The 20,479-nt window shown below is 36.7% G+C and overlaps 3 protein-coding genes across 3 annotated transcripts in view; 1 reads left to right on the forward strand and 2 right to left on the reverse strand.

The window, feature by feature from the left end:
- The first annotated feature begins 1,569 nt into the window (after nucleotides 1-1,569).
- On the forward strand, nucleotides 1,570-4,581 carry LOC107706401 (interferon-induced protein 44-like). The gene is made up of 8 exons (XM_016510108.1): nucleotides 1,570-1,599; nucleotides 1,840-2,323; nucleotides 2,420-2,471; nucleotides 2,642-2,837; nucleotides 2,976-3,128; nucleotides 3,520-3,691; nucleotides 4,024-4,124; nucleotides 4,215-4,581. The coding sequence occupies exons 2-8, from the start codon at nucleotides 1,846-1,848 to the stop codon at nucleotides 4,398-4,400; spliced, it is 1,338 nt and encodes a 445-aa protein (XP_016365594.1). The 5' UTR covers nucleotides 1,570-1,599; nucleotides 1,840-1,845; the 3' UTR covers nucleotides 4,401-4,581.
- Nucleotides 4,582-4,985: 404 nt separating this feature from the next.
- rabgap1l2 (RAB GTPase activating protein 1-like 2) lies at nucleotides 4,986-9,607 on the reverse strand. The gene is made up of 8 exons (XM_016510111.1): nucleotides 9,395-9,607; nucleotides 8,538-8,606; nucleotides 8,105-8,215; nucleotides 7,896-8,000; nucleotides 6,960-7,043; nucleotides 6,802-6,873; nucleotides 6,518-6,709; nucleotides 4,986-5,488 (listed from the first exon to the last, which is right to left on the reverse strand). Exons 1-8 carry the CDS (start codon nucleotides 9,503-9,505, stop codon nucleotides 5,270-5,272), a joined length of 963 nt encoding a protein of 320 aa, XP_016365597.1. The 5' UTR covers nucleotides 9,506-9,607; the 3' UTR covers nucleotides 4,986-5,269.
- A 2,378-nt stretch (nucleotides 9,608-11,985) lies between these two features.
- The window catches only part of LOC107706402 (protein FAM163A-like), a 16,202-nt gene continuing 7,708 nt past the window's right edge, over nucleotides 11,986-20,479 (reverse strand). The window contains exons 3-5 of the mRNA XM_016510109.1: nucleotides 14,516-14,615; nucleotides 14,262-14,376; nucleotides 11,986-13,132 (exon numbers count right to left, since the gene is read on the reverse strand). Of these exons, the coding sequence (XP_016365595.1) occupies nucleotides 12,773-13,132; nucleotides 14,262-14,354 (453 nt within the window). The 5' untranslated portion in view covers nucleotides 14,355-14,376; nucleotides 14,516-14,615 and the 3' untranslated portion in view covers nucleotides 11,986-12,772. The remainder of the gene's footprint in view (nucleotides 13,133-14,261; nucleotides 14,377-14,515; nucleotides 14,616-20,479) is intronic.

Consider the following 20,479-nt stretch of genomic DNA (forward strand, 5'->3'; position numbering starts at 1 on the left):
TATCTCTTTGGATTTGAGACTTTAGTCTTTGCAACTTTACAGATCTTCTTTATGCACCAAGAGCTTGTAACACTCCAAAGAGAAAGGAAAAATTGAAATCGCATCATATGACCCCTTTAACAGGTCAGGTGAGTCCATAACTGAGTTGACCAATGAGATCGATTGCAGGGCGGGGTTTGAGCCTATTTGGTTTGTGGAAAAAGTCACCATTCAAGCAAGGGTCCCGATAAAACATTTGGGAACTGGGATACAACAAAGTGTCAGATGCACTGTGTGACTGGATATTAAGTAAATCAGTATATTTAATATAAAAACGATTTTACTTTGTACAATGATTTTTCTGTAGCCTACCTGGCACAAACAAACCGGCCAAAAGACGACTGACGACTTGTTCCAACGTGAGCTGAATTCAGTTTTTTTCTGGCAGGAGGGACTGTGAAATGGACTTTATGAGTGCAGTTTTGTTCTGTGACATTCGATAATAAATCATGCATCGGTTAGTCTTGACTGACAGCGTATGAGTGTGAAATATTTGCTACTGAAAAAGGAAGTTGAGGTGAGAAATATCAAAGACATGGATATACTATAGATAGGGTTGCCAACCGTCCCGTATTAGCCGGGACGTCCCGTATTTTGGGTCTAATTGATTTGTCCCGTACGTGACCTCCCTTGTCCCGTTCTTTGACTGCTACGCTGATCTAACCACTGACTGATACAACAGCAGGGGTGCTGATCACTTGAGAATGATCACCGATACCTGTTATCATCCAATCACATCCCCCCTCACGCAGTATACGTTAAGTAAATCAGAAATCGTGAACATAACATAAGGAAGGCTGCGCAATCCTCTGCCGGCTCGTCGCTCCCGCCTCACAGCAAGCGCCGCTCGCACTGACGCCAATTCCGTCCGTGTTTTGACTCCAGTAAATCAGTTTAGGTGAATACAAACAACGTGATTATTTTTCATGAGTCCAACATCCCACTCAACGAGTTAGCTTACAGTCAATTCACTTTAACTGTATAAAATAAATGTGATGATATTTTGATGTTTTAATGTGATGTTTTTTCCCCCTTAATTAAATCTCCTTAATAACAATTATTAGAAATTACATCTAATAAAGCTGCTCCACTCCTCCGGAAAGATAAGTGCAATGGATCGGTCACTTTTGTTTTGAGCCACTCAAACACATATGGAGACAAGTTTTTGTAGGCTATTACTATGAGTTCTAACATTATTTTAGTTAAATCTCAACGATAGGTTATTTAAACACAAAATAAAGGTTTAAAGCAGTATAGTTACATTGTTTGCATCAGAAACATTTTCGATCTTCAGAGCATTGTCAGTCACAAAAAAAGGAGTGGGGGGAATGGAGCAAGCCCAGACTGGCCATCGGGAGCACATGGTGGCCCAAGGGGTAGCTGCAGCTTGGAGTAATGGGCGTGCCGAAAGGTTTCTCGACGTGACGTCAAGCTTAATTTTTGAGAGAAAAAAATGTTTCTCTCAAAATTGTTTTTTTGAGTTGCGTATCAGCAAAAACGAAAGTAATCTCTTTCAGGGTACCAAACGGAGAAGGCAGGCGATTGACGACTTGTTCCAAAGTAGGCTGATTTCATGTTTTTTGCAATAATTTTTATTTATTATAGTTTTTTACTTTTTTTGCATAGTCTACTTAATATAATTTAACAGTTTGGATAACTCGAACACTTTCAGATGAATTTGGGGACAACACGCTGCAAGCTTATGTGTTGGACATATTTTTCAAAATACTTTAAAAAGATCTTTTATTTCTATTTCATTATAACAGCGTGCTTTAAAAGTGTTGGTTGTATGTTTTTCAGATCATTATGAGCACCGTGACATCCAGCTTGAATAAACGGCAGAAGAAGAAGCTCTGCTCATTGTTCAACCATGCCAACCTCAGCCTGCTGTTCAAAGCCAGTGTGCATGGCTACAATGCCAATGCATTTCACCAAAAGTGTAATATGCAGGGACCAACTGTTATTGTAGCTTACAATGAGTCTGGATATGTTTTTGGAGCTTTTACTTGCAAGGATTTTCTTCAAACCAACCAAAATGTTGTGGATGACAAAGCTTTTCTCTTCAGCTTTAATGACAAAGAAATTAAAGAAGATCCTATGCGTGTGCTCAGTGGAAATCCCCAGTATGCTTTCACTGACACAGGACCAGACTTTGGTTCTTTAGTGTTTCTTTATAATAACTCAGCCAGCGTCTACAGTAATCCAGGAACATACCAATTCGATCCACAGCAGATGCATGGGAATGACTTACAGCTGACAGAATGTGAGGTGTACAGAGTGGAAGGTTTGTATTATTTTGTGCTAGTTTTTAGATCATTGCTGACAGAGTAATGCACTTTAAGTAACGGTTCTGTGAATAACTTATGTGAATTTTCATCAGGTTATGGAGCACTCATGGAGAAATCGTGGAGAAATGTGCAGTGGAACTCTGAGTGAGTAAAGCAAACCAAATTTGCTGTCTTCTTTAAAATAATTTAAATGTTAATTTGGTCTGTTCTCATTGTTTTAAGATCAAAGTCTTCTAAGAATTATTCCTGACCTACTGTGTCCCTCCCTGGGAGTGTTTAAGGAATTTGACAATGATAATTAATAATGTTTTTAGGAGAAGAAAGGCGCTCTTGAGCATCATCTCTGGTTGGAAGCCTTCTGTTAGCTCAGTTAAACAGGCTCGGATTCTACTGGTGGGTCCTGTTGGTGCTGGAAAATCAAGTTTCTTCAACTCCATAAACTCTGTATTCAAGGGTTATGTGAGCAGCCAGGCCAACACTGGCACTGCTGGCACCAGTTTGACTATTCAGGTAGACATGTATCCTGATTATGCCACCTCTGATGTTTTACAGAGTGAAATATTTTGTGAAGGAATGTGATTATTTATAAAAAAAATTATGTATGTATTTGTGTATTGAAAATAATTGGTAAATATTTGTGCCATGTAGTTCCGTACCTACTACATAAAGCCAGGCAGTGGTGTCAGCCATGTTCCCTTCACTCTGTGTGACTCGATGGGTCTGGAGGAGGGTTTGAACACCGGCCTGGATGTAGATGATTTTGCCAGCATTTTGAAGGGACACATTCAAGACAGATATCAGGTAAGAACTTTAGGTAAAAGGTAAACATAATAGTTAATAAGTCTGGAAGATGTTTTACTTTTTAATTAGTTAGATTAATAAAAAAATTATGGACATTACTTATATATATTATTATTATGGTTACACTTTATTTTAAGGTGTCCTTGTTACAGTGTAATTATACATTTAAGTACTGAGTAATATTAATTAACTACATGTACTTACTATTATAATAACAATTAATTATGCATAATTAATTGTTATTATAATAGTAAGTACATGTAACATGTGTAACAAGGACTCCTTAAAATAAAGTGTTACCATTATTATTATTATATTTATTTTTATTCTATATTTTCTGTCTTAAATCTGAATGATTTAAAGATATTCTTCATATCTTTTGTTTTCTTAGTTTAACCCATCGATGCCTATACAGCCTGACTCCCCTCATTTCCATAAATCTCCTGGCTTGAAGGACAAGATTCACTGTGTGGTGTATGTGATTGACACTTGCAAAGTCAAGCTCCTCTCTGACAAAATGATCGAGAAATTTGCAGTTTTTCGAAGGAAAACCAACCAGCTGAGTAAGTGACAAACAATAATGAAGCAGATTTGAATTAATTTCAAGTGACATGAGTGTGTTGTGTCATCTAAATGATGGAAATTCAATTAACATTGTTCTGTTCTTCAGAAATTCCTCAGCTGGTTCTGCTGACTAAGATGGATGATTGACACCTGCAAAGTCAAGCTCCTCTCTGACAAAATGATCGAGAAATTTGCAGTTTTTCGAAGGGAAACCAACCAGCTGAGTAAGTGACAAACAATAATGAAGCAGATTTGAATTAATTTCAAGTGACATGAGTGTGTTGTGTCATCTAAATGATGGAAATTCAATTAACATTGTTCTGTTCTTCAGAAATTCCTCAGCTGGTTCTGCTGACTAAGATGGATGAGGCCTGCCCCTTAGTGGCGGGAGACCTGAAAAATGTCTACCAGAGCCACTACATCAACAAAGTGGTACTTTAACATACATTTCTTTGTAGTCAGTATTCTGTACTGTTCTGTTTCCCATATATTGAGTATTTCTGATTAACTGTTTTGTGACAGATGCAGGAGGTTAGCGCTCAGCTTGGAGTCTCTCTGTCTGCTGTGGTACCAGTGAAAAACTACTGCCATGAACTGGAAATAGATTCTCAAACTGACATACTGCTTCTAAATGCTGTTGTTCAGATGCTCAGAGCCACTGAGGGCTATTTTGATGATCTTTACAATCCTGATGAGCGGTCTGAGTAGAGCTCAGTCTATTTTCCCTGGCTGACCTAAAGGTTCTGCATGCATATCAGTCTTAGCAAATCGTATCTTTCTGTTTCTGTTTGCATCCATATTTACTTGTTTATATTGTTTTATGAGCTCATCTCTTTTTATGTATTATAAGGTCCGCTAATATTTCTGCTATTACTTTGAACATGCAAACTATTTGTGATCCAAACCATGTAACCATATATCAAATATTAAAAGCTTTATTCTCTGTATTAGTGAACAATTGGTGGTTTACAATTGAAATAAAGGTCATTTTGTCACTATGTTGATAATTGTCTTGACTTCATAAAGTTTATTTGTTGTAGAACATAATGAAAGAAATACATTCACATTGTACAGTACCAACAGTGGACCATAAAAAGCATTAGAAGGCAATTGTTACCTTAAAGAGCTGTTTGTACCTGATCTATAACCCTTAAAATTACTTTTGTTGATGTAACCAAATGTAGTTAGGTTGATTTAGTGAAATTAAATTGAAACCAGCTCATTTAGATGTTACCACATGAGGCATAATCTTTAGGTACACTGGAAAATTTTTTTTGCAGTGTGACTTTTGTAAAACATTATGCTTAAACTCGCAGCAATACAAAAACTTCATATAGTCTTCATGTGAGATATATTGCCTTAAAAGCAACTGATCTGTTGCACTCATCTCTGGAGGGACAGATATTGCTTCCCTCTGTCACCCATCTTTTGAGAATCCTGTCATTCCCAACGTTTACAACCATACGGATCTATAATGTCCTCTGGTTTGAGGGAAAAGCCTTCTCATCATTTGTGAGACTCATTTCAGGAGTGCTCTTATTAAATACTTTTCTTCTCCACCAGTATGCTTAACCTTTTCATACTTTGGCTGCTCTCCCTTCTCGATGGGCCCAGGAGAGCCTTCTGGTGACCCAGCTGGAGTGGGGGTTATGAGTGGGGCTCCAGGCAGGATCTGTTTGAGAGGAGTTCTGATGGCTGCTGGCAGCTGTCCTGAAAGAGCCCAAAGTTTTTCTCAGCCATGTGTTTTTAGCAGCCTGAAGTTCAGTCGTCAGTGGTGCATTTTGGTGCTCCAGCTCCTTAGGACATCAAGATGATAGACAGAAAAATGAAATATAATTTGTAGTCTAAAAGTGTACATTTAAATTAATTAATGAGACACTTCAATAACACTTGATAATAAGCTTCAATTCTTTAAAGGTGCAGTAAGTGATTTATGAGAAACGGATCAGACTGAGCACCAAAACACACTTGTAGCCAATCACCAGCAAGGGGCGTGTCCAGTCATGATGGGGGAGGTGCCTGTTGCATGTAGCATGTTTGTGAATATAGGGGTGGAGCTATCAAGATAGGGTTGTGATACTTTTGGGTAGGGGCATGTTTGTTTTGGTCATTTCAAATATCAACAGCATATCTCAGAAGTGTTTAATATAAGGTAATGCATTAGGTATCATGAGCAATGAACAATATTTTTAACAGCATTTATCTATGATAATATTAATAAATTTACTATGGCTCATTGTTCACGCTCAGAAAAACAGTAACAACAGCAGTAACTGGGGCTGTACCTTTTTGAAAGGTACAAGTATGTACCATTAACTCTTTAGGTACTGATAGTGTATGTAAATTTAAAGTACACATATGCACTATTTTTATAGATAAATAAGGTACAAATGTGTACCTTTTGAAAAGGTATCGCTCCAGTGACAGCTTTTATACCTTTTTTTTCTGAGAGTGTCGAGTCATGTTATTCATAATACACAAACCAATGTTAATTTATACAACTTGAATTCTTAAAAATGTTTTAGTATATGCAGAAAGTACTGTAGATTAATAAATGCTGAAAAATATTGCTCGTTATTAGTTAATGATACCTGATACATTAACAAATATTAACAAAATTGAACCTTATTGTAAAGTGTTATATTTATACAGTAATTATGTTTACATTTTATGTAATGGATGAAAAGTTTCCACTAATTATTTAATATTTTTATTAAATTTTTACATGGAAAGTTTAACAAGAAAACTTCTAATATAGCTTTTCTTGGTTAATTAAGAAATACTTCCAGAATTAGAAGTGTTAATAATAACACAAAGACTCTTACCTGTATCTTGCATTTGGACTCCACCATTTGTAGCTTGGTCTGGGCCAGCTCTCTCTCTAATTCTTGGACCTGTTCTCTGAGAGATGCCTTCACTTCATCCTGAGCACAGGTATCTTCATCCTCAGAGCACAGCTGAATCGATCCATCCGTACTAAAGATGTGTCGGCAGCGCTCACACTCCAACATCTTGCTCTGAAAAAGTATCATGTATCACTAAATATCATGCTACTAAAATAAGACTAATGATTAAGGTCAAGGTGCTTTGAGGTCAGTGTGTTTCTTACCTTGAAAACTGCCAGCTCTTTGTCAGCTTGAGCTTTCTGGTTTTCAAGTTTAGCATTCAGTTGAGAGCAAATCTAAAGGATGCAATAAATTGGGCTGAAAGTTGGCATCAAATGCAATAATGTTTATTGAATGTGTGGAGTTCTAATTGAATGTTTACCTGCTTGTAGTCTGTAATGATATTGTTTGATCTCTTAATATCTGCTTCTGCTTTGTCCAGCTCTCTCCTAAACATCCCTTTTAGCTGTCAAACACATCAATACTTTAGACAAGGACAGAGAATGTCAAAAAACACTTTATTGTGTACATCAGTGATGTTAAAGCCCACCTGTGAAGCCTCCTCCTCCTTTCCCCTTTTCTCCTCCTCTGTAACCATACATTTTTACATGGAAAGTTTAACAAGAAAACTTCTAATATAGCTTTTATTGGTTAATTAAGAAATACTTCCAGAATTAGAAGCGTTAATAATAACACAAAGACTCTTACCTGTATCTTGCATTTGGACTCCACCATTTGTAGCTTGGTCTGGGCCAGCTCTCTCTCTAATTCTTGGACCTGTTCTCTGAGAGATGCCTTCACTTCATCCTGAGCACAGGTATCTTCATCCTCAGAGCACAGCTGAATCGATCCATCCGTACTAAAGATGTGTCGGCAGCGCTCACACTCCAACATCTTGCTCTGAAAAAGTATCATGTATCACTAAATATCATGCTACTAAAATAAGACTAATGATTAAGGTCAAGGTGCTTTGAGGTCAGTGTGTTTCTTACCTTGAAAACTGCCAGCTCTTTGTCAGCTTGAGCTTTCTGGTTTTCAAGTTTAGCATTCAGTTGAGAGCAAATCTAAAGGATGCAATAAATTGGGCTGAAAGTTGGCATCAAATGCAATAATGTTTATTGAATGTGTGGAGTTCTAATTGAATGTTTACCTGCTTGTAGTCTGTAATGATATTGTTTGATCTCTTAATATCTGGTTCTGCTTTGTCCAGCTCTCTCCTAAACATCCCTTTTAGCTGTCAAACACATCAATACTTTAGACAAGGACAGAGAATGTCAAAAAACACTTTATTGTGTACATCAGTGATGTTAAAGCCCACCTGTGAAGCCTCCTCCTCCTTTCCCCTTTTCTCCTCCTCTGTAACCATCAGAAGCTGTTTGGTTTTCAAAAGCTCCTTGGTTAATTCATCCACCTGGTCCTCAGTCTGAAAAACACAGCAGATCTATCTAAACATACGCAGCAAATAAAACAGAAAATGAAACTGGCCTGTTGCGTATGACATGCACGACTCGTAATAATTTGACAGACCTGATCTAAAGCATTCCTCAGTGCAATCTTGCTGGTGACAAGTTTTTGCGCAAGGTCATCATTCTCCTGCTCCAGGCGCAAACTGGTCTCATGAAGCTTACGGTTTTCTCTCTGGAAAGAGAAATCATTCTTTTATCCCACAGATCTAAAACCCTGAAGTATTCAATGCATGATTATGCAATTTTCACAAAATGTAGATGTTGAAAGAGCTATACAGTTTTTGTAGATGTGTGTGTTGCGAAAGGAGGACAGAAGCCTTTTGTTTTCGTCAAGGTGTCTTTATCCCACAGATCTAAACCCTGAAGTATTCAATGCATGATTATGCAATTTTCACAAAATGTAGATGTTGAAAGAGCTATACAGTTTTTGTAGATGTGTGTGTTGCGAAAGGAGGACAGAAGCCTTTTGTTTTCGTCAAGGTGTGATCTCTTACCTCGTACCTGTCAAGTGGGTCTTCTGGCTGCACTTGGTTATCCCTTAATTTTGGCTTTTTAGAGGGCACCTGTTCAAAAAGAAGATTCAAAGACGTTTCAGATAATATCAGGTGTGCAAACTCTTAAAGGCATGAAAGGAATGTACTGTAACATATTATACAGTAATGATTGCAGGATTGATATGAGCTGTATTTCTTGAAATTTTGATTACATTTTGATTAATTTATATTTAAATACATTCATTTGAATAAATATTAATTCATTATTATATATTACATTATTATTATATATGATCATATATACATATATAAATTAATAAAAATGATAAAAAGTAAAATAATAATAATATACAAAATGTATTTTATGCATTATGTACAATATGACAATATTATATTAAATTACGTAATATCTACTTTTTTATTAATTTACATGTAATTACATTAATATACAGGTGCATCTCAATAAATTATAATGTCGTGGAAAAGTTCATTTATTTCAGTAATTCAACTCAAATTGTGAAACTCGTGTATTAAATAAATTCAATGCACACAGACTGAAGTAGTTTAAGTCTTTGGTTCTTCCTATATATATATATAAATTAATGATAAAACATTTGAAAAATAATTTATTTTGTACATCATGTATTTATTCTAATATTATATAGAAAATATATGTTCGTGAGCACCAAGGAGTAAACGATCGCAAAAAGTAAATGATCGCTAATGCACTAATATTTCTGCATTGTTGTAAAGAGATTTGAATTCAAACGTGCTATTGTGCTACGCCTTAAAAATTCCAGAATGCCAGGTTTGAATCAACATGTGACAAACATGAGGTCAAAGGGTGCTGAACTTACCACTTGTTTTGGTAGAGTCTCCACTACTAGACTAGCCAGGATCTCCTCCTCTGACATCTGGTCAATAATATGGGCATCATAGGCCACAGCAATAGACACTTCTTCCATCATTTTGGCAGGTGAGTAGAACGCAAGCGATCTCTAAATACAAAGTAGGCAGCTAAACTTGTCTGAAGAAATGACAACAGGTTTGACAGGCAGCAGTCTATATCTGTCTGTCTCAATGCAAGCCCTGCCCCAACGTAACACTATGGGAGGGGATTCATTTCAGTCCACCTTTGTCCTCTGGATCTTCACTTACCTAACAAGCAGGTACAAATACTCTTCCAAATTCTCCCTATTCAACTTCCTTACAGTATTATTCCATAATCCAGCAGCCAATACTAATTATTTCCACTCACAATTTCCTCATTGCTGAAGCTGAACTCAAGTTAAATATTATTAAAATGATTAATCCAACACATAGGACCTGGAACAGATATATTTTTCAGAAGAGCTTTTACCGTCGCTGTTTAGTTTGCTAGCCTGTCTGTGGGTTCAAGCTCAGGGCTAAAGACTGTGAAATTGAAATTCTTGCTGTAATCCTGTAGGTCGCCTCTTACACAAAAACACTGCAGTTTTCCTGGGACAAAAGCAGGTGCCAGTACATTCCTCTATTCCTTAAGCTTCTTATCTGGCCGCTGTATATGTTCGGCAGGATTGATGGAGGCTGTGAACTATTTTTATCATCTCACTGCGGCTTCAGGGAGGCATAATGCAGATATTATTAATCAAAACTGGTTAAAAAGCACTAGAGTTTCTTATAAAACTATGTTTGCTTCTTTGTCTGAAATACAGAGATAATTTGATGTGGTCATCAGCCTGAACAAAGCCAAGCTGGGAGAAAGAGAAGAGGACAAAAGTGAACAAAAGTGGGGGAGGATGTTATTAGTAATTGAAAGAAGGGAGGAGAAGAGAGCAATAAAGACAAAGAGCAAATTGTCACGGTGTTCAAAGGTTCTTGTACTGGAGGAGGCGCCACCTTTCAGTGCTCAGGTTTCGTCATGACCCTGTGAAGCAAACAAACAAACGCACAACTCTCTCCAGGGCTCATTCACTGTGAGGAGGGGAGTGACTCTCACATCAGTTTGTTAAGTGTGCTGCTTGTTATGGCTGAAAAAGTTTCATCATGCTGAGAGTGAAATTCTTTTACATATGCTGAACTGCAATGCAAATGAGATGCATGAAACAGCTATTTGTTTAACAAGATCTTAAACTGGTCCTTCAAGTAGTTTAACACAATACACAGAGAGAATGCAGTCTCTGCCCTGCTTGGCACTCCCAGATCTGTCAAATGTCTTCAGCGCTTTAAGATATCAAAGTGAAAGAACAGGCTGCAAAGAGAAAACTGTTTAGTGAAGATTAGTGAAGATTTTGTCAAAATTACATAAATGTGTTTCCTCATGCAGTGGATTTGTATACTATACTGTTTTTTTTTTTTAAAGACATTAATAGTTTTATTAAGCATGCATACATTAAATTGATCAAAACTGACAGTAAAAACATTTATATTGTTAAAAAAAACTATATCACATAAATGTTGTTCTTTTGAACCTACTATTGATCAAAGAATTAAAAAAAAAGTATCTCATGGTTTCCACTAAAACATTAAGCAGCATAACTGTTAGGAAATGTTGTTGAGCATCAAATCAAATCAAATAATTGTAATGATTTCTGAAGGATCATGTGACACTGAAGACTGGAGTAAGGCTGTTGAAAATTCTGATTTGCCATCATAGGTATAAATCATATATAAATTTAAAAAATGTAATGCTGCCTGCAGTGAAAAAATACTTTATAACTTATATCTGTCTATCTATCTATCTATCTATCTATCTATCTATCTATCTATCTATCTATCTATCGTAAACAAAAGCATTGGCAGTCGGCTCTTAGATACAGATAGACATAGACTTGACAGGAAACATTTCAATCATTGAAATAATTTGATCTTTATGTACATGTATTTGTATAGATGTGAAATGGCTTTTATTACTCTGATCACAATTGACCAATTTTATAAAAGTCTACAGGCATTTATAAATGCTTCATTTATATTCAAAAGCATTCTGTGAAATATGTGGACAACAGGCTAGTATGTTAAACCATAGACTGATATACTCCATATTTATTCCCATTTTTGCCAAAAAGAATTCACATGTAAAATAGAAGTGCCATCCTGTGATTTGTATTGTGAACCAGTTACTAACAAAGAGTGCTTCAGACAGAGTGAACATAGACATCAGAATGCACAATTCATAAACCAATGGCTACTCAAACAAATATGTGAGAAAATATAATTTACATAAACACATTTGCAAAGACAAATAATAAGTATCCTTATCGTTCCTATAAGTATAATTTCAACTGCCATAATACCATACAAACAGGGACAAGATATATTAAATGTTTTTTAATATTTTCCGGTCATTTTCTCTCAGTGCCTCAAGAAGATTTTTGAAAATGTTTTGTATAAATCTAAAAATAAAATACCATTAGAGATTTCAGCAACTGCACTGAAATGTTACTTTAAAAAGCTCTTAATCGTAGTATGTAGTGGATATGGACAAAGAAATAAGTGAGAATTAACAATTCAACTCCAACCTCAATCTTATTTGATAATTCAACAACTGTCAACACATCTCACTCTGTGCCATTGTGAATTTGAGTTAATGTGACACATATATTCAAATATGAACTGACCAATATAATCATCATCAGTAATTCATTTAACATTTTCCCAACAGATCAACACACATGAAGACAATCACATTTTGGATAATTTCTCATTTTAAAATAAGTTTTCCAAAGACAAAGATTCAGTAAATCAGGGATATTTAGATAAAGCTGAATGTCATGCTCTTTCCAACAAAGATACTTTTTTTTAAAAGCTATTAAAATTAGTGTGGAATGTTTGCCTTTTATGTCACGATAAACAACAAAATACTTGAGATGAGCCTTAAAAAGCTTCCTTGGGCTGCTCTATTTCGATTTTCTAACTATAATATATGCTTTATCTGACTTTTCCATAGAAATAAAATACCTTTTTGCATTTAACGTTTAAGACTTACATTAAAAAGGCCAAAAACTCCACAAACACTTCATGTCATAACACACAGCCCTCAAAGCACAAAGAGGGAGGGATGTGCAAGGAAGAGGTAAACAGCAGGTAAAACAAAAGATAATGGAAAACTAAAGATGGCCATAGACCTGTGTGGAAGAATAACATGGCATCCCGTAGGTCATTTTGACTCTTGGCGCATGGAGATGTAACGGCCCCAGTTGCTCTGGTCCACAGAGGCGACTCTGTCCCTGGGTCCATCTCCGGGTCTGTGAGGGTCAGACGTCAGTGCTGATGGCTCGTGTATTGGTGTAAAAGTCTGGCGTACTGCGATGGCTCAGCATGGGGCCGTACATGGCGGCCAGACCAAGGGCAGTGGCGCCATGGTTCTCGTAGTGAGTGGGCATGTAGGACAGGCGTTCGCCGCCGTTCCGCATCTCATCCGTGCCACGGAGGTAGTAGGGTGAGCAAGTCGGGCAGTAGCTGTGAGGCGGAGCGGGGTCGTAGGGCAGCGAGAGAGGTGTAACGGCCGGCCCATCCACTCCTGGAGCACTGCATGTGTTGCAGGCGAACTGTGGCTGAGGATCTCCGACCGAGCCCGTCTCCCCTTCTGACTCATTCCTCTTACAGCAGTAATACTAGGATGGAGGGATGGTTTGATATACAGAGGAAACTTGATTAAGCATTGGGCCTTCAACGCAGATCTTCCTCAAATTGTTGAGTAACACGCTGAACTTATTTGAGCACAGAACACAGAATGATTCTTCAATGGATTTTAGTTATTTAAATAATAGAGCTGTTGAGTCATGAGGTCGTTTTTAGGTCAACAAGTAGCTAAGGCTAAATTGACATATGGGGTTTTCCAGAACAGCAGTTTTTAATCATGAATAAAATAGGGTCTGTGGTTAGCACTACTTGAAGAGACTTTAAAATCGAAAGTAAAGTCAAATCATCACCTTAAGTGTGAATTTTGAAAACATATTGGTAATCATCACAGATTTTTATGTACTTTTAAATCTGAAACCCCATTAGAAATTCTTAAGGGAAACCATAAGCTATTTTTAGCTGCTTTTAGGACTGCAAACTAAACAGCTCGTAACAAATTTGGGCCATTCACACTGAACATGTTTTGGCATTTCACTGCGTTGCTTTTCTATTGTTTTCTATATAAACATGTGCTAGACTGACATATTTCACTGTTGTGCTCACGTAAACATAGCACAAGTTAAAAAAGTTATTTGAAAAAACAGATTGAAATTTTGCATTTTGTTTCCCATTCAACGGCCCTGTGTCTTTTTAAACACAAAAACATGTTCTGTGTGAATGGCTCCTAATTCGAAATTCAGGAATTTTCCTTGGGTTTTTCTAATAGTGAATAGTGAGTAGTAAAATATGGTCTGCAGTTAGCACTACTTGAAGAGACTTTCACATTTCAAATGTGAATTTTGCAACAGTATTTAAATGTAAAAAAAAAAGGCATTCTAATACACATTAGAAATTCTTAAGGACACCCATATCTCAAAAATACAAATTCTCTGCTGGGTTTTGGGACTACAAACTTAACAGCTTACAAATATTACATGCTGTTTACACAAAATGCACTTTTGCATTTGCGCTGCTTTCCCATTGTTTTTCTGTGTAAATATGGGCTAGACAGGCATGTTTGACCATTGGGTCTTTTGCAACATCTGGCTCATGACATAGCGCTCTAAAAGCTCTAAAATGTTTTTAGAAAAGTAATGAATGAAATGTAAATGCAATGCTCACCTGGAGTCTACAGTAACAAAGCACTGCAATGATACACAGGAGTATCACTGTTGCGAGAATTCCTCCGGTTATGACAACAGTTCCAGCTGTCATCCGACCAGATCTCCATCAAACCCTGAGACAAAAAGAGAGGGAGTCAATTTTCTTACTGAAACTTCATTTCCATACATAAAAACAGACAGATACTGAAAACGGTAACGTCAGAATTATATGTGTCAACCAACGTCTGTGTATGGTTTGCATTCAGCACTTACATTAGAAGAGAGCAGAGAGGACGACAGGCCACAGAGAGTTTGCACTGCTGCTTCTCCTGATGCACGGCTCATGGGTTGCAGACACTAAACTGCACAGTTTCTGGATATCACAGAAAAAGTGATACATGTGATGTGAATGATAGATTTTTAAGAACTTCTGTTTCAGCAATAGTATAATAGCCACAATAGCCATTCCGTCCAGAAGGAGGCAGTACAATATAAGATATGCATTGCATCACAGAGATACACATCACATTTTTATCATTTATTCAACTAAGAATAATGTGTTAATAGGATTTTGAAATCAACAAAGATTATAAGCATAAGTTAAGCATGGAGACATTTCACAGTCTTCACAGATCTTGATATTGTACCAAGATCATAATTCAAAGCAATAAACAAGTAGTTTGAATCAAAGATAACCGAAGCCACTGGCAGGAAATGATGGAAAAAAGAGACAGCAAACATGGTGGAAAACCTAAAAAACTGAATAGAATATTATACTGACTTTATGACTCAGAGCCTGACATAAAATACTGTATACAAGTACATTACCAATGAGAAAAAGATAAACTTAGAGGCAACATACAGAGCACCTTATGTTAAGACACAATTGAAACAAAATTAACTAGTAAAAAAAAAAGAACCCAGACTTATCTAGTTCAAAATCAGGGATGTTATCCCATCCATCACAAGTCCTCTTCCTGTCAATTTTCTCAGAGTAAAAGCACTAAATTGTATACAGGAATGGTGGAATGCTAATGCTGTTAAAAGCAATGTGCCATCTATTCTCCCTGGAATGTGGCCAAGCAGTGTGTTCCTGTCCACTGTGCTGCTTGCCAGAAGTTAAACTCTAAGAAAGTACGGATGCGGGATTTTTTGGTGGGCTGCTGAAGTTAAACCCCTCCATCATGGCAACACTGACAGCAATGGATCACTGATAGACATGTCTGTACAATTACATACGGTTGATGGGCTAGACAAGGTCAATGTATTCTACAGCATATGACCAGGTTCTCTTACCTGAAATGAAATTGGCCATCTTTGGCAACTCTGACACATTTTCATCTTTGCCTTATTATTTGCAGTTAGCATTAATGCTGGGCATAGTGGTGGCCAAGAGAATTATAAAACCACTGCTCCCCTATGTTTTCAGAGATGGCTTGCTGAGATGGTCTCTGTCTTGCATCTTGAGAAAATACAGTTTAATGAAGCAAAGTCTCTTAATACATTTTCCAAGGTCTGGGGTCCCTTCCTCCAACATTTACATGACAGTAGAATTTAAAGATTTTTACATATTTGTGACACTATGATTTATATCCCTTTCTTTTTGTGATTTATCCTTCTCCCTATTGAATGTTATTTAGGCACTTTTGTCATTTGTAATGTCGTCTGGCCTCTTTTTTTTCCTTCTTTTTTTATGTTATGTATTTACTTATTTTGTTTTTTTTGGTATGTTTTTTTGTTCACTGTTGTTGTTATAAAACTAATAAATACAATATTGAGAGAGACAAGGTCACTGTAAGTACACCGAGAACGCATTGAATAACATGGACGGATGGGGATTGGAGAGTGTTTGTGTTTATCCAAGTATTTCTTGTGCGAATTTGTGGCGATACTGAACTGTGAAATTTAACATCAAAGTGATGGCATTTCTGCACACAATTCCAAAATCCAAAGTCTGCTCACTTGGTGATACATTCATATTATTAGCTTCAACTAAGAAAAATAGTATAATGTACAAAACAATTGGACTAGCAACAAGTCAAATACTGCAATGTACTGTATATATATATAAAAAAAAAACTTTACATCACTAGTAAGAATAGCATGCTACTCTGAATTCAACCCCTGTGAAGATTTTACCAATAAGGTGGTCTTTTACCCAAAAGCTAGATGGGACTTCCTTTCTTACAGCCACTTAGAGCAATACTATTAATTTTCCTATGTGTGGCTTGTCTCTTTTTTCTTATACCCAATATGTCTCTGACCATACATACCTCATAACCATATTACAGATAAAACCACACTGCAGTGTACACTGAAGCCAAAAAAATGAGAACCAATAAATAGAGCTGTGCTTAAAATTTGTCCTCAAGTCCCTGGAGAGATTTTTTCTAAATGGATAGTCAATTATTCACAGTGAAAAGTAAAAGACACCACTGGGCACAATGAACACTTTGATAATAGAACTACCATACTGTTCATTTGGCGGATTACATTTCAGTGTTTTTGAATTTAGCTCAGACTCACAAGCTGATGACGGCTTCCCCATCCCACAAACATGTTAATTCGGCTGACATTTGAGACATTGTTTGCTGTATATTTTCATTTGTTTATTCATGAAACGTGCATAATAATATGAGATGACCACCCCATGTATATTATGTAGGTATGTGAGGAGATGCCGACGGAGATGTGCTACAAAAGGAAGTGTGACCCAGCGCAGGCCTTGTCAGCATGCTTGTTTATCACCTGGCTCACTCTATTACACCAATGAGTCTGCAGATCAATAGACAGATGCTCGTATATCTCCGTTGCCATGGTACCTAGGGCTGCTGACCCACTTCTCCCCAAATTCCCCAACACCCCTCTCTCCTTCGTCCATTCTCTTGCTCCTTTTCTTTTATTCCGTTCTCCCCTTGATTTCTAGTTACCACTATATTTCAGTGCATCACCAGCACACATCAGTCATCTTCACACTGTGAAAGCTGCACAGAAGCCACATATGAAGCTGCACATATACTATGAAAATGTGTTTTGGGTTTGGAAAAATTATGTTTTGTATTTTAATATATTTTTTAAATGTAATTTATTCCTGTGATGATAAAAGCTGAATCATCATCAGCAGTCATTACTCCAGTCTTCAGTGTCACATGATTATTCAGAAATCATTCTATTATGCTGATTTGTTCCTCAAGAAACATCTCTTATTATTATCAATGTTGAAAACAATTGTGCTTCTTAATATTTTTGATACACTGACTCAGGATTCTTTGATGAAAAATTCAAAAGATCAGCATTATCTGAAATATTTTTTTTATATATAATATAATATAATATAATAATTTGTTATTATTAATAATTTGTTAATATTTGTTGTATATTCTTTTTAAAGGAGCACACTTCCCCTCAGTGCTCTGGTAGAGTGTGGCATCTGTCCTCCCTGCCTTTGCTCCAGAACAGTTATGGACTTTTTATCTGGCAGCTCTATTTGACCTCTTATCTGTCCGACCGTACCAGGCCTAGCTGTGGGGCTTGACATGTTTATGACACAAATATGTCTGCAATGTGAAAAGTAAAGTCAAATCAATCAAACATGATAGAAAAACAACACTGAACTTAATTTAGTGTCTAGTGTGAAGAAGTCACATTAATGTCTTCAAACAGAGGCTGTCGTATAACCACATGTTAGCAAAACTCCTAGATGTTCAAAACTCTTCAAGAGGGATCCTATGAAACAGGAACTCAAGAAAACAATAAACACAAAGAACACTAATAAGATTGTGCTGAGGCTTAGCAAAGCTAATACTAGAACGGATACCCTGCTAAAAAGACCAGCTTCCAATATGAAATACCATGCTAGTCCAGACTGGTTTATGCAATGCTATTAGTTCTAGTCTTATTGGCTAAGCTAGTTAAGAAGCCTGGTGGGAAAATCAGCATTCCACGCTAGGCACCAACATCCAAAACAGCATACAGTATGCTGGTGAGCAACTACGGTGGTCTTTTCAGCAGCAGTGTTGTTTTCTCAGTGTAAATAACCTCATATATCACTATTTAAAGTCGCAGCAAGACGGTTCATGTCACTGAGCAAGCTAAACAGGACAAAATAAATGTCCTATGGTAAAGAAAATTCAAATTATTATTGACTAGCGCTGAACGAACCCCTGTTTGAGAACTTATCTGACGTGTTGAAAACTGTGACTATTAAACAGCTAATTTCCCTCAACATTCTCATTTTCCTTCCTTATGATTACACCAGCTTTGCAACAAAACAAGCACAGCAGCGTGGTGCTAATAGAAAACAACTTGCAAAGAACTGATATTGCACTCTGTGTGGACAGTCTATAAGGGCCATTACTGGAACAGTCTGAGCTTTCATTTACTCTAATTGCAGTTCTAGCAGGCGCGTAGATTACGGGGGACGTGTCCCCCCCACTTTTAATATCACGTAAATTTGTCCCCCGCACTTTTATAGTTGTCCAAATGCAAATGTTCAACATATTTTTGATAATCATTGACCTAGATAGTCTAGAGAATAGTACTGCACTTACTCTAATTTTATTGATTTTGAGTTTAAAACCTACGACTAGTTCACAAAAGTGTATATTTGACCACGCCCTTTTCTAAATGACCCCGTTAAAGGCAATCAAAGCACAAAATTAAACATTTTTTTGATAATTATTGATCTAGAGAGTCCAGAGAATATTACTGCAGTGGTTTGATCGAGATTGAGCAAAAAACCTAGGACTAGTTCGCAAAAGTAGTTTTTTAACATAATTGAGAATATTTAATGAACGATTTGATTGACAGTAATGGTTCTAGAGGCAAAGTTGCTCGATATGAGGAGATCTATCAAATGATATGCATATTATGTTGATGGGTGAAAAATCGTGCAATATACAATCGTTTATGCACTTGAAAAACGCAATTTCGCCCCCCCAGTGGCCGATTTCTTTTAAAATTCTTACAGACCTTTAGGACCATGTGTCGAACATGCCCACCGAGTTTCGTTCCGATCGACCTCCGTTAACCTTGTCTAATAGGCGCTTAAAGTTGTTTTGCCAATGGCGGCCATGTTTTTTTAGATACGCGAATGTCCTCATATACACTTGTGCCCCTTTGGACCAAGATGCTGCATACCAATTTTCAAGTTGATCGGACCAATGGTTGCCTAGTTATAGCTGAATTTATGTTTTTTCTGTCTTATAGCGCCCCCAAGTGGCAGAGCTGCGCAGTTTTTTTTTATTTGACCAAAGATTAAGCTTGTACACAAGTGTACCGAGTTTGGTGAAGATATCTCATTCCGTTCATGAGTTAAAGCCATTTTAGTAAAATTGGCCCCGCCTCTTTCGAACGTTTTGGCGCCCCTTTGCGACCGTGAGTTGAAAGTTCAAACTTTTTTTAATAATTATTCATAAACACTGTCCATAGATTATTTCTGCACTGGTTTGGTTCTGATCGGGCGAAAAACCTTGGACTAGTTTGCAAAGGTAGCTTTTTTAAATAATCTTGAATATTTAATTAACAGTTTTATTGACAACATTTGTCCCAGAGGCAAAGTTGTTCAGCAAGAGGAGTTCTATCTTATGATATGAAGATTTAGTGTATGTGTGAATATATGAACTTTTTGTGTACAATTTAATTCTGTTTTAATTGAAATATTGTGTTTTTTGAGACTTTTTTTTACTGTTATAGCGCCACCTATGGTCCGATATTCATGAAACATTGTCTGCTTGTTAAGAGTCATCGGGCACATGTTTTCACAGAGTTTCGTAAAGTTTTGAGTTTTTGTTTAGGTTTTATAGGCATTTAGTAGGTTTTTAACATAATTGAGAATATTTAATGAACGATTTGATTGACAGCAATGTTTCTAGAGACAAAGTTACTCGTTTTGAGAAGATCTATCAAATGATATGCATATTGTGTTGATGTGTGAAAGCGAATGTCCTCATAGACTCTTGTGCCACTTATAGTCATTGACACTGCAAACCCATTTTCAAGTCGATCGGACCAACGGTTTCTTAGTAATAGTTTTTTCAAAATTATAGCGCCACCAAGTGCCATATCTGCGCAATTTTTTTAAATTTTACCAAAGATTGAGCTCATACACATGTGTACTGAGTTTGGTGAAGATATCTCATTTCGTTCATGAATTATAGCCTTTTTCGTAAAATTGGCCCGCGACTTTCGAACGTTTTGGCGCACCATTGCACCAGTGAGTCGAAATTTCAACTTTTT

Source organism: Sinocyclocheilus rhinocerous, unplaced genomic scaffold, assembly GCF_001515625.1.
Source record: "Sinocyclocheilus rhinocerous isolate Xijiao unplaced genomic scaffold, SAMN03320098_v1.1 scaffold444, whole genome shotgun sequence".
Lineage (NCBI taxonomy): Eukaryota > Metazoa > Chordata > Actinopteri > Cypriniformes > Cyprinidae > Sinocyclocheilus > Sinocyclocheilus rhinocerous.